This window comes from Mus caroli, chromosome 5 (assembly GCF_900094665.2).
Source record: "Mus caroli chromosome 5, CAROLI_EIJ_v1.1, whole genome shotgun sequence".
NCBI lineage: Eukaryota > Metazoa > Chordata > Mammalia > Rodentia > Muridae > Mus > Mus caroli.
In genome coordinates this window covers 96,710,190-96,724,873 of record NC_034574.1, presented here as the reverse complement: position 1 = coordinate 96,724,873, position 14,684 = coordinate 96,710,190, and the positions used below count along the sequence as shown (strand labels likewise).

General features: G+C 44.1%; 1 protein-coding gene across 8 annotated transcripts in view; it reads left to right on the top strand.

The window, feature by feature from the left end:
* Klhl8 (kelch like family member 8) overlaps window positions 1-14,684 on the top strand; it is a 50,260-nt gene that overhangs the window by 17,387 nt on the left and 18,189 nt on the right. The window contains exons 2-4 of one of the 8 annotated variants that reach the window (XM_029477829.1): window positions 1,883-1,949; window positions 5,504-5,711; window positions 7,813-8,169. In XM_029477829.1, coding sequence (XP_029333689.1) covers window positions 7,948-8,169 — 222 coding nt within the window. In that variant the 5' untranslated portion in view covers window positions 1,883-1,949; window positions 5,504-5,711; window positions 7,813-7,947. Of the gene's footprint in view, window positions 1-1,882; window positions 1,950-3,332; window positions 3,475-5,503; window positions 5,712-7,809; window positions 8,170-14,684 lie in introns of those variants that run through there. The other 7 variants (XM_029477827.1, XM_029477828.1, XM_029477826.1 and 4 more) reach the window with 7 other exon arrangements.

Here is a 14,684-nt window from a genome sequence, read left to right as displayed (position 1 = left end):
ACACTATATATATATATATATATATATATATAGTGTGTTTAGTTTCATCATATTCTTTGATCCATTGTTAATTTTCATATTAACATGAGCTTAACATAAACACTTGGCTGTGTTTGTATAGGTCTGTTATTGGCTGTGCTCACAGTTCTATGTCATTGTATTCACAGGTGCGTGTCATTGGCTGTGTTCACAGGTGTGTGTCATTGTGTTCACAAGTCTGTGTCATTGTGTTCAGGGGTCTGTATCATTGGCTGTGTTCACAGGTGTGTCATTGGCTGTGTTCACAGGTCTCTGGCATTGGCTGTGTTCACAGGTCTCTGTCACTGTCTGTGTTCACAGGTCTCTGTCATTGGCTGTGTTCACAGGTCTCTGTCATTGGCTGTGTTCACAGGTCTGTCTGTTTTTGAGTCTCCTGTGTTATTGATGTCCCCTGTTCACTTTTACCATCTTGTCACTTTTGTCTCAGAATAGTTTGAGAGTTAAGATAACATGGTTAATCTAATCCCTTTAGCCAGTCTCTCCTTTACTGGCATGTTTGGTGTGATTGTTTCGATTAATCAATTTACTTTTATTAATGCACATTTATCAGTTAAGGCTGTCCTTAATTGTCCTTTGTTTTTGTTGCTGTGGTAACACTGTGACCAAAGGGTTTGCTGCATGTTACAGGTGTGGTCCTGTAGGGTGTGTCCTCCACATCCCGGGAAGCCGAGGCAGGAGCTGGAAGGGGAAACTGGAGGATCTCACTTTCTGCTTGCTTCCTCTAGCTGCTCAGTGACTCTTATACAGCTCAGGCTTACCTGTCTAGGGCAGCCATCAACAGTGGGCTCCCCTCCTATATAAGTTATCAGTTAGGACAATTCCGCCCACAGACATGCTCACATATTAATGTGATGGAGGCAGGTTCTCAATTCAGGATCCATCTTCCCTCTAGTTTATGTCAAGTTGACAACAAACAAAAAAAAAAACAGCTAACATGAACAAACGCTTACACTTTATTTCAGTTTCTTGCTTTTTCTTTTTACATTTTTATTAATCATTTTATTTTTAAAATTATTTTTAATTTAATTTTATTTGTAATTCATTTTTTATATGCCATATCCCATTCCCCCATTCCCCACCTCTCCCCATCTCCACATGGATGCCCCCACCCCCACCTCACCTGACCTCTAATCTCCCTGGGCCCTCCAGTCTCTTGAGGGTTAGGTACATCATCTCTGAATGAATGCATACCAGGAAGTCCTCTACTGTATGTGTGTTGGGGGCCTCATATCAGCTGTTGTATGCTGTCTGTTTGGTGGTCCAGTGTTTGAGAGATCTTGGGGTCCAGATTAATTAAGACTCCTGGTCCTCCTACAGAATTGCCTTTCTCCTCAGCTTCTTTCAACCTTCCCTAATTCAACAACAGGAGTCAGCTGCTTCTGTCCATTGGTTGGGTGCAAATATCTGCATCTGACTCTTTCAGCTGCTTGTGGGTCTTTTGGAGGGCAGTCATGTTAGGTCCCTTTTCATGAGCATTCCATAGCCTCAGTAATAGTGTCAGGCCTTGGGACCTCCCCTTGAGCTGGATCCCACCTTGGGCCTGTCACTGGTTCTTATTTTCCTCAGGCTCCTCTCCATTTCCATCCCTGTAATTCTTTCAGACAGGACAATTATGAGTCAGAGGTGTAACTGTGGGATGGCAACCCCATCCCTCACTTGATGTCCTGTCTTCCTGCTGGAGGTGGGCTCTACAAGTTCCCTCTCCCTACTGTTGGGCATTTCATCAAAGGTCCCTTCCTGTGAGTCCTGGGAGTCCCTCACCTCCCAGGTCTCTGGTGCATTCTGGGGGACTCGTTTCTTGCTCTTTACTTTTTTTTTTTCTTTCTTTCTTTTTCTGTTCCAGGATCTCATCTAGGATGCTGCAGTAAACTTAGTATCTGTGTCTCCTTGGTCTCCTACTGGCTGCCACGGTAACTGGACTTGCCTCATTTCTGATAACTGATGAGTATTGGTTCATGATTTTCTCACAGCCAAACCTAGGCTGTGGGCTTCTAGGAATAGAGACAGCAGCTCACTGAACCAGGGCTCCGTAAGTCTGTGGCATCAGTGTTGCTCTTGATCAAACCTTGACCTGACTGCGGGATAGTGTGTCAGATCCCACCACTGGCAACTGTTTTATGCTGTGCTCTTCAGAGCGAGGTCACTGTGCCACCGACTACAGCTGGGTAGCAAAGTATCTTAAGGCTGGGAAGGTGAAGCATTTGCCTCGAAAGCACAAGAACTGAACTCATATTCCCCGCACTCATACAAAAGCCGGGTGTGTTGACATGCACATTCGATTCCAGCAGTTATGGGGAGCTCAGTGGTGAAGGTAGGCGAGCCCATAGAAGCCCACTGGCCAGTCCTCCAAGCCTTGTTGACAAAGCTCCAGGGCACGAGAGGCTGTCTCAAAGGACTCATACCAGGCTTGTCCTTAGACCACCACATGCATGCCATGCACACGCATGCACACATGTATGAGCGAAAAGCCCGCATGGTATATTTGGAAATGTTTCTGTGAGCACACGTCCCCTCCTCCTCTTCTGTCTGGACTCTGAAGCAAAGGCCGTGCTCCCAGTAGACGGCCATTCTCCCCCGCGCTCCTCCAGCAGCTGGAGGTCGTTATTCACAGGGGATCTGTGTACACTGCTCCCATCATTTATTTATGCCATGGCCCGGACCAGGGTTATCTCTCGTATGCGTGTGGTTATGTAATGTGACACTGTTGCCGAAGGCATGTATGGGTTTTAAATTGAGTGTAGTGGTTCCTCAAACCTTGTTTCAAAAGTGTTTTATATATTCTGGATCCTTTGCCTCTCGATTATGAAATTTAGACTCAGCTTGTCTGTGTCTTTATTATAAAAGCGTCTTATGTGATTTCGGTGGGAATTGATTTACATCAGAATCAGTCATGTCTGCTAGGTTGAGTCTAGCCTGGGAACTGTGGCGGCTTCTCTGTTTCTTTAGCTCTTCTTTGATTGGCTTCAGCAATGTTTCAGTGTTCTGAGACATAAACGGACCTCCCTGGGGAGGTCTGGAGCCTCAGCTCAGAACCTCAGCCACCGCAGCGTGACATGTTCTCTCCTATCCCACCACCTCTTCAGCGTTATCAGCTTTAATGTCAGGTGTGTGGTTAACTAGGGTGTCTCCACCACAATTCCTCTACAGCTAAACTAGGTAAAATGGGGTAGGAGGAAGAGAAAGAGGAAGAAGATCCGTATCCTACAGGCTCCTGGCCACTCTACCTACTTCTTGTTAAGTGCAAATGCATACACTTCCGCCATCCCTTTCTAGGTGCTGACCAGTATGGTTGTCCACACTTATCACACAGCATCAGACGTCAGCAGGATAAGCTCGTTAATCCTTCCTCAAGGTCAGGAGAACAGAGAGCATGACTTCTGATATCATGGCCGCCACCGTGAAGGACGTACGGGCAGCTCCTGTAAACTGAAAAGAGTAAGAACACAGGGTTCCCTGCCTGCCTGTCGATTCTTCTCACCCAGCTCCCTTTCCTTCCCTTCAGTCAGTCTTCAGCCTCTCTCTGGTTCAGTCTGATTTGTTATTTGCACCAGGAGGTTGCATATGCACAGTCGCCCCAATGCGGACAGTTCTGTTTCCTTCCAGTTTGGCTGGGCCTTTTTGCGTCTCCCACTATTTCTTCAAAGAGAACTTGGGTTTCTTAAGTGTTCTCCTCCTCCTCCTCCTCACTCCTCCCTTCCTTTCCCAAGTGGGAGGATTGCAGCGTGCCCTGTCCCCTAGTAGCTTCCTGTGTCAGAATTATGTTCACATCCTAACTCCATTCTTAATTAATGTTCGTCAGCAACAGACAGAAGGTAAGGGACCAGCTTCGTTCTTTTGCACATGATATTCAGGTTTTCTGTTTATTTGGTTGGTGTTACTTTAGGGGTTCTTTTCCTCTGGTGTTGGGGATTGAACACATGCTAGGCAAGTGCCCAACCACTAGCCTACACCCCTAACTTGAGTTTTTACTAAGATCATGTCTTGTGATGTCGCACAGGCTGGGCTTGAACTTCCAGGGAAGCCAAGACTGTTCTCAAGCTTGTAACCCTCCTACCCTGCTGATGTTCGTAGCTTCTCCTTCCAACTCTCTAGTGACCTCTTTGCATCCAAGTCTTTATCTTTCAATCACCTAGCTGTTTCTGTGCATTTTTTAAAGAAATAGTGTTAATCTGGTTACATCTCATTGCTGTCTGGTGTATTTGTGTCTTGAGACTTAAATGAGTTTTTTCTTATATGCAGCTTATACTTGGAACTTTGCTTTCTCATCCAATCTATGGAATGCTTGTTTAATTTCAAAGGCCCTATTTAAGATCCCCATAGACTTGTTTACATTCATCACAAATAGTGAATCCCATGCACACTCTTCACCCAGTTCCCACAGTGGTAACATTGTGTGGCTTTGGGACTAGGATTTATAGTGATGATTCACACTTCACCTGGTTTTGGCCCGAGCTTGTGTGTTCTGTCACATGCTACAGTGAGGACACAGCATGGTCCCATCAGAACAGCTTAGATCTCTTCTGTTCCCTCTTTGAAGCCTCGGCCCCACCTCCTCAGCTTTCCCTTTCCTTCAGAGCCCTCTCTGTTGTCCTGTCATCTGAGACTGTTATAGTCAGTGATGCTCTTGGGCAGCCTGGCTTAGGACTTCCAATAGATACCCAAGGCTATTTATTGTATTTAGGTTTTGCATGTACATAGATACTTACCATAAAGTGTGCACCTGACAAAATGACGTGGCAGGGCAAAGCACTTGCCAAACAAGCCTGGCAGCAAGTGTTTGATCTCCCAAGTCCATATAAAGGTGAAAGGAGAGGACTCACCTTCCAGAGTTGTCCTCTGATTTCTGCGTCCATGCCTTAGCACGTACTGGACTTCTGTACCATACACACCACCACTCCCACCATCACTGGAATTTACTTGTAATGAATGTATACCATTTAATGGGATGGAGTAACTGTATGCACAGGCTATAATCAGAGTGCACGGATGCAGTCTCTCCTTTTCTCTCAGAACGTCCTGTACCATGCACACAAGCAAGGCAGTGGTTTTGTAGATTCTGGACATAGCGTTAGACTGCTGCATATGGGTTGCTTGGGATATATTCGCTGTGATTCTACAACATCCACTAAGTAAGTACGCGTGGATGGAATATGTCTACAGATTGGCTACACTAAACAAGCACACAATTCGAATCCTGAGCAGGGTGGAGCAGGACTGGATAAGAGCGCCTTAGAATTCCAGTTTCTGTCTAAAACCTTTGAATTCTTTGTTTCTGGTTAATTTCTTTCAGTATTTTTAGACCAGGATTGATTCACCTTAAAGATGGTTAATCAGAAGATCTTGCAAAGTATGTACAAACTATGGTGCAGCCAAATTGTAACTACCAAATATGTTTTAAACTTTTGTTGGACCACATCTGTGCTCCTTCATTTATCTCACATGGAGCCACTCTTTCCCTCCAAAGGCAGACCTGAGTCGTGTCGATCGAATACAAACGGCCCTCAAAGCCAAGCTCGCGCACTCGTTGACTCTTGCAGAAAGGTGGTTTTGACTGGAAGACTTGTTTTCTCTGTGTTCTTGGCCGGTTTCTCTTTCTTACCATTGGGCCTCACCGTGCAGCTTGAACTCAGAACAGTCACCCTGCCTCAGTCTCCCGAGTGCTCAGATTATAGGTGTGTGCCACATGCCTGACTCCAGGATTCTGACAGAGGAATGGGAATTTAGAGAGTGGCCATAGGGAGCTGGGAAGCTGGGTGGTTGGTGAAATGTTTGTTGCACAAGCACGGGGGCCTGATCTTCCTTCCTCAGTGCCCTCGTAAAGGCTGGGGGCTGTGGTGCCGAGGACAGAGACAGCCTGGTTGTCACAGTGAACTTCAGGTTCACTGAGAGTTCATTCAGAAATGAAGTGGAAGGCATTCAGATGTCTGATGTAGGACTCCTGTCTACACACACACACACACACACACACACACACACACAGACACGCCACTGTTATTGTTATTGATACATGTTAGAATATTGCTAAATGCTTCCCTATGATAAGACTTTAAACCTGACAGAAAGTTCCTGTGGTAGCTGTTGGTGTGAACAAAACACCAATTTTTAAGGAGGAAATACTGATTTTCGGCTCACAGTTTCAGAGATTTCTGTCCATACTTGTTCAGTACTGTAGCCTCTGGGCCTCAGAGGAGGCAGGTACCATGGTGGAGGTGTATATAGTGGGAACAGCTCACTTTATAGTGGTCAGGAAACACGGAGAGGAAACGCCTGGGGTTCCAGTAGCCCAGCGTCATCGTCAGACTCGTGCCTCACCAGTCTGACACCCTCTGCCAGACCCCACCTCTTGTAAAAGGTTTCGTCACCTCCCGATAGTACCCATCTGCCAGCCTGACCGTTTAACACAGGTCGTTGGGTCGTATCTGAGATCCAAACTATAGTTGTGCCTGTTGTACATAAGAAATTACAGAAACCCAGTGACTTAAAGCAACACATTTTTTATCTCACAGTAAGTCTGTCAGCAGCTATATTAAAAGTGGTCAGACTGCATTCTCCCATGCCTCAGCATGGAAAATCCTTGCTTCTAGAATTTATTTCTTCTTAGCTGCATGGCTGAGGAGGGCCCTAGCTTTTCATGGTCAAGCAGAGGCCTCCCTCAGGTTCTAGGGATTGCTTTACGTGCTGACATCATGGGCTGCAGGAGAGCCTTTCACTTACACCGTTCTCTGAAATGTCTGTAATCAAGAGCACAGTGCCCGGTTACCTTCCCACTTTCTGTAGCCTGGAGGCTGGTTCCAGGTGTTACAGCAACGGGGTCATAGGAAGACGTGACCTGTTAGGGGTCACCATCACGCTGTGTGTGCCACAGAAACTTAAGAACGTATTCATAAATACAGTCCCTAGTCTCAGGTCACCCGCTTCGGTGAATGATAAGAGCTGAGAGAAGAGATGAACATTAAAGATCCTCACAGACCAGGCTCTCCGGTCAAGGCACGTCTGCTTCTCAAAAGCTGCGCATTAGTCCAGGTCTCCATTCTCACACAAACGTCTGCTAGTTGTACATGCCTCTGAAGTTCAGTCTGTCCTTCCTGCAACCCTCAGGGTAGTCCTGTGTGTGGATAGAGAAACCGAGGGTTAGGAGAACCTTCCAAAACAAAAACAAACAAACAAACAAAAAATCCAGCCAGTAAGTGGTAGCCAATGGTTTAGCTTAAAACCCTTTAGAATATAGCTACTAATGATATGAATATTCATCAAATGTGCTTGTCAGTGAAGTATTATCTTGTATGTAAATAAATAAATTGTATGTGGAAATACAGATACAGTAAGGTCTGTGCACTACAGTTCAGCTGTTCCTGTATCTGGTTATGTATCTTTAATTCTTGAAACATTCCTCTAAGTGATTTTTCAGAAGAAATAACTAAGGCTTAAGCAGTTTGTAAGTGATGGAATCCATCTAACGTAGAACCTAAGAGAACTTAATTCAGTAAAATAACCTTTGAGTTTTGCCGAGTCCACAAAGAAAGTTTGTAGTCCTAACTTTATAGCTGACTTTTGAAGGCGGTGCTTCTGAGGTTACGCCTTTTCATTGTTTTTGCTTTGAAAGGTGTAATTTCACTGATGCAGCTGAGTGACTCAGGCAGTGTTTTGTGTAAAGCTACAGGGTTTCTCCAGAGATGACCAGTGTGGCTGCATATGTTGTACTAATGATTATAATCAACAGTAACACCTTTTATCTTTGTGTTTTGCTGGTTTTTTTTTTTAATATTTCAGCAGACTGTATCGTGACATTGAACGAATTTTGAAAGATGCTTCAAGCTTAGTAGCCACATCTATTGTCGGTCTTCTCACCCTTAAAGAGAGAATAAATGGGATGTTTCAGAAGAGAGCTGTATAAAAAGAGTATTGCAAATGGCTTCAGAATCTACCAATGGGAAACAAGCTAGGAGTCACGTGACAAAGGGGCGGCGCCAGCAGCAGCAGCAGCAACAGCAAGTGAGGAGCAGGTCCTCCGTCAGTGAGTGTGATGGCGACGACTCCTTCATCTTTGAAGCCAACGAGGCCTGGAAGGACTTTCACGGCTCTCTCCTGGGCTTCTATGAAAACGGGGAGCTCTGCGATGTCACACTGAAGGTGAGGCCGTGCTTGCCTTTGGTGTACTATGAAAAATGCGGTCTTCTGCACTTACATAAACAAACAAACGTTAAGTGTCATACCTATTTGTTATGCTAGGATCACTTTAATGTCAGTTTCCTGTGAATGTCTCCGGTATGGCCCGAGTTAGCCTCAGACTCACGTTCTGCCTCAGGTCTCCTGAGTGTTGGGGTTACAGGCATGTGCTGCACCGTACCATATTTTTTATTGAAGATATAGGCACATCATTACACTAATTTACTGCAGTTCTTTCTTTTTTTTTAATTGAAAACATTGTATTCTGATCACGATTTTCACTCCCCCACACCCCACCCAACCAGCTCCATACCCTCCCCACCCCTCAAACAAACATGCAAGCAAAAATACAAAAACCCAACCTGGGGGACAAAAACAAAACTATGAGACACACACATATCACACACACATCACACATACAAAAACCCCACAAAATCAGAAATCATACATAATACACAAGCAAAAGACTAGTAAGAAAAAAAGTGCCCAAACAAAGCAAATATGAACCAAAAGTCTATAAAATACCTCTGAGGTCGTTTTGTGTTGGCCACCTACTGCTGAGCATGGGAGCTGTCCTTAAGTGTGATTCATATACCCAAGGACACTCCACTGGGGAATACTCGTTTTTCCTTGGTAAGTGGTGGCTGCTTGGAGGTGGCTCCTTGGATGGTGTGAGAGCCCGGGTCCACTTCCCCTCTTGGCTTGCACCTGTGTAGGTCCTGTGCATGCTGCCACAGTCACCGAGTTCATGTTGTCAGTCCTGTTGTGTGTGGAAGACACTGTTTCCTGTAGTCATACCTCACCTCTGCCCCTTACAGTCTAGCTGCCTCCTCTTCCACAGAGCAGCCTAAGCTTTGATGTTGTCATCTCATTAGGACTGATGGTCCAACGTCTCTCACTCTCTGCTCAGTGACCCCTGTCTCCTCAGTATAGGATGCTTACTCCCACAGTGGTTGCCAGTGTGTCAGTCAGTCAGCTCGCTGTTAGAGATCACAGGGTTTGTAGCTGGGTTTGTGTTCACCTTTGGTAGTGTGCTGAGTGCCTTCCAGTGCCACGAGCACTACTCAGTATGGTGAAGCCCCTGGTTAGGCACCAGCTCAGCCTCTTCATGTTCAGTGAGCTATCTAAGCGTTCTCTTTAGCAATAGTATCTTACCATGAATTGGTGGAGAACAACCAGTTGGTTTGGCAATAGCCTGAGATGTTTGGGAGTTCCCATAAGGCCCCTGGGGCCAACAACTCACCTAGACGTAACCAAGTCCTGACCCGGGAGGTTTCACTTGGTTGTGAAAGATGTCTAATTGACATTTTTCTCTACGGTTACGTGGTGACTCCACGTAGACGTCCTTCATCTGCGTATGTGTTTTAGGAAGCTTCTGCAGTCGTGAGTTTTCGTGTGACCCCATAAGTGTTAGTTTTCCCTCCTTGTTGTCCCTCTGACCACTCTCATCATCCCTCACTCCAGTCAGTCATCCCGCTGCAGCCTTCCCCTCAGCCCCACCAGTCTCTCCATCACTGTATATTCTATTTCTCTTCCTAGGGAGATCCTCTCCTCCTTGGCGTTCCTTTCCAGGTACCTATCCTCTGTGGTTATGCAGATTGTAGCATGAACACTGAAGGCTGAAAAGCTGCTACCCACATATAAGTCACGTACACTATTTGTCCTTTGGAATCCGGGTTGCCTCCAAATGTTTTTTTTTTTTTTTTCCTAGCTCCTTATATTCACCTTTAAATTTGACTTTTTAACAGCAAACCCTATTCCATTGTGTTCGTGTACCATGTCATTACCTGTTCATCAGCTAACAAGCGTCTAGGTTGATTCCAGTCTGTAACTATTATGGCTAGGCAGCAGGGAACATGGATGAACAGATAGCTCTTGTGGGATGGAGAGCTCTTTGGGTCCGTGCCCAAGAGTTGTAGATCTGAGGTAGATCTACTTCCGGTTCCGGAGGAGCTGCCATGCTGGTTTCTGTAGTGGCAGTATGCTCTCACTTTCTCCAGCAGGGGATGTCTGCTTCCCCGGCACCCTCACCAGCATGAGCTATCTCTCTTCATTACTCTTGGCGTTTCTGACTGGTATAAGATGAAATCTCAACATAGTTTTGATTCACATTTTCCTGAAAATCTTTAGATGCTGAACATGTCTTTAAATGCTCCTCAGCCGCAGTGTTTCATCCTCTGAGAACTCTCTGCTTAGTTCTGTGCCTCCATCCGTCTTTAAGCTGGGTTATTTGTTTTCTTGATGTCCATTTTTAAAATTCTTTATATCTTTTAGATACTAACCCCTTATCATATTTGTGATTGGCAAAGATCTTTTCCCATTCTGTAGCCTGCCTCTTTGCTCAAATAGAAGCTTTTCATTTTGATGAGGTCCTGTTTATCAATTATTGGTCTTAGTGCCTGTGCTAATGATGTTCTGTTCAGAAAGTCTATCTGTGCAAGTGACTTCAAGACTATCTCCACTTTCTTTCCTATCAATTCAGTGTATGGGGTCTCATGTGGAGGTCCTTGGTCCATTTGGAGGTTTGTATTGTGAAGGGTAATGGCGCAGATCTATTTACATTCCCATCTGTGTACATCTCCTGCATGAAGCTGTCCAGTTTTACCAGCACCGTTCATTGGAGATGCTTGCTCTTTTTCTACTGTGTACTTCTGGCTTCTGTGTTAAAAATCAGGTGTGCCCATAGGTGTGTGCACTTATATCTGAGTCTTTGATTCAGTTCCACTACCGTGCTGTCTTTACTGCTGTATTCTAGTTGAGTGAGGGTGTGTGTGTGTTTGTGTGTTTCCATCTGAAACTGAAAATTGTCCTTTTGGTGTTTGTGAAGACAGTCTAAATGAGATGCTTCCCTCAAATCCCTCGGGATTCAGGGCGCCCATGGTCTGTACAAGATCCTCTTCATATATAATATATAATATATACTATAGTGTTCAGTTTAGTGCTTTATGAGCCTCCAGACTGTGTGAATGGGAGCGCCTCTGATTCTTGTGCCTCCGTCTCTTAGACCTTTTTATTTTGTTTTTGGCTTGGCTTATCCACCTCTGATATGATAGTTTTTATTTTATTTTGTCCTGTTTGGTTGTTATCTCCTAGAAGCCTGTTCTTTTCTAATGAGAGAGAGAAAGTGAGTGGATCTAGAGGGGAGGGGAGGAGAGAGGAACTGAGCGGAGTAGAGGAAAAACTGTACTCAGGTGTTATCGTATGAGAAAAGAATATATCTGATAAAAGGGGGGGAACCTCACTCAAACAGAAATAAGTAAGTAAATAAATACAAATGTAATTTAAAATAAAACTGCTGTGAAGAATTGTGTCGGACTTTTGGTGAGGACTGTATTCAGTCTGTGGATTGCTTTTGGCAAGATGGCCATTTTCATTCAATCCTACTGATGACCCATGAGCATGGGAGATCTTCCCATCTGCTGATATCTTCTTCAATTCAGTCTGTGGATTGCTTTTGGCAAGATGGCCGTTTTCATTAAATCAATCCTACTGATGACCCATGAGCATGGGAGATCTTCCCATCTGCTCATATCTTCTTCAATTCAGTCTGTGGATTGCTTTTGGCAAGATGGCCGTTTTCATTAAATCAATCCTACTGATGACCCATGAGCATGGGAAATCCTCCCATCTGCTGATATCTTCTTCAGTTGCTTTTTTCAGTGTCTTGAAATTTTTACTATGCACAACTTTCACTTAATTGGTTAGAGTTACCTCAGATACCTTTTGAGGCTATCATGAAGGATATTGTTTCTGTGAATTCTTTCCCGGTCTGTTGTTCTATATAGGAAGGATACTGATTTCTGTGAGATAATTTTGTATTGTGCATCTCTGCAGAAAGTGATTGTCAGCTGCCGGGATTCCTGGTGGAGTTTTTAGGGTTGTTCATGTATAAGATCATATCATCTGCAAATAGCAGTGCTTTGACTTCTTCCTTCCTGCTTATATCCCCTTGATCTCCTTCAGTTGTCTCGATGCTCTGAGACTTCCCGCACTATTTTGAATAGGTGTGGAGAGAGTGGACAGCCTTGTCTTGTTCCTGATTTTAGTGAAAATATTTTGATTTTTCTCTCTGTTTAGGTTGATTTTGGCTATGGGCTTTATTGTGTTGAGATATATCCCTTGTATCCTTAGTCTCTCTGGGACTTTTTATCATGTCAAAGGCCTTTTCTACATGTTATGAATGATCGCGTGGTTTTGTCTTTGTTTATACGGTGGATGACAGTGATCAATGTACGTATGTTGAGCATCCCTGCATCTCTGGGATGAAGCCTACTCCATCATGTTAGATGATCTTCTTAATGTGTTCTTGGATTTGGTTTGCAAGTATTTTATTGAATTTTTTGCATCAATGTTCGTCCAGCAAATTGGTCTGAAATTCTTTCTTTACTGAGTCTTTGGGTGGTTTGGGTATTAGGTAGAATTCTGCATTAAACCCATCTAGCCCTGGGTTTTCGTTTTAGTTGGGAGAGTTTTAATTTTAATGACTGCTTTTTTGTTTTTTGTTTTGTTATTTTGTCTGTTTGTTTGTTTGTTTGGGACAGGATTTCCCTGTGTAGCCCTGGCTGTCCTGAACTTGCTCTGTTCACCAAGCTGATCTTTGCCTCCCCAGTGCTGGAATTAAAAGCATGTGCCATCACCACCTGGCAAGTTGAGGCCTTTTTTATTTTGAGAGAATTTCATACAAAAAGGAAGAAAGGGGAATAATGGAATAGAAAGGGTTAAATGAGATTGGGGATGGGGAGCAAGAAAGCAAAAGAATACAAAGAGGAACAGTTACCGCTAAAGACCTTCCAAAGAGTGCTGCGCAGAGCATCATACATTGTTATTTCAGATGCACGCTGCGTTGGGAGGACCACATCTTGATGTGAATTCACCATGTAATTAGTGCATTTCCTTTCATGATCATTGTATCTGGGACAAGCATTTGTGAAATATAAGCACCATAAAATTTGCTGTGCTATTCATACATGAGGCCACCAGATCATTTAATCTCTAGAGCAGATGCTGAGCAGGACTTACTTAGTAAGTTGAAAGAAAAAGAAATGTGAATAGTGAGCTGCATTTGCCTTGAGGGAATTTGAAGTTGAACCATCAATGGGCACATTAGCATAATTCAATGATAGCTAGAGGCTTAGAGAAGGATCCATCAGTGATGTCTGAAAGGTAATCAGAAGAGGATCCATTAGTGATGTCTGAAAGGTGATTAGAGGAGGATCCATTAGTGATGTCTGAAAGGTAGTTAGAAGGATTTACATAAGAGTAAAAATCCTGCCTTCAGGTCATTTCAGGAGGTAAAAGTTGTTTATGTACTATTATGTTTACTAGTGGAAATGTTTTATATATTATTAACATTATTAACATTATTGCATGGGTGAGCATTTTTACAAACTTTGGTTTAGGTACTCACATGCTAAGCACATACTGCACCACCTCTAAGTGGGACTTCTTGAAGGCGCCTGTCTTGTTGGGGAGAATTGCTCTGGCAGGCTCATTTCATAGCATACACTTCTGGGTCTCATGTTACAGATCAGTACACAGCACTGCATAGATACTGTCACATGTCATGCAGCTTGAGGAAGGCCCGCTCCCTCACTAAAGCTCAGGTTAATTTTAGTTGAAAGGGTGATAGAGAAGCAGAGGGTGACTCCCAGTAGCGTAAATGTTTAGCATGAGTGTTTTGCCGTATGCACGAATGTGCACCAGTTGTGTGCCTGGTGCCTGCAGAGATCAAAAGAGGGCCTCTGGATCTGGATCTGAATCTGGAGTTAGGTGGTTGTGAGCCACTGTGTAGGTGCTGAGAGCTGAACCCAGGTCCTCTGTAAGAGCAGCAAATGCTTTACCCACTGAGCCATCTCTCTAGCCCCACCTCTGTAGCAACTCTTAATGTTGCCAGCAGCTGTGGTATTTATTTGACTTAAAAAAAAAAAAAGAAAAAAGAAAGCTCGATTTTTAAGCCAATGTTCATAGGCTCTATTAATATTTTCCCAAGATTTTAAGTGGTGTTATTTGTTGTCAAAACTTCCAACTAATCAGGTAAGAGCAATTATTCTGAAAGACTATAGGGAAACAGTACATGAACCGCATTATAATAATACTTCCCAAAAGATGGGGAAAGGTGAACTGGTTACATTGTAACCATTGATCCCTGACCTGAAAGAAGGCTACTATTTATTTGTTACAGTTCTGAAGGCAGAGGAATTCAAGATAAAGATACAGCAGGTTTGGTATCTGGTGAGGGCTACTCTCTGCTTCGGAAGTGGCACCATGATGCTGCCTACTCCCCGAGGATGAGTCTGTAGTGACTGTGTCTCACACCGTGAAAGGCAGAAGGGTACAAAGGCATAAGCTAATTGGAGCAAGTCCTTCTATAACCCATTGATTTCATGATCTCAGAGCCCATATTATTTCATTTCTCAAAACCCCACCACATAGGAGTGGGGGAGGGGGCTTTCAGACCATATCCCAGTTGTAAGGTAATA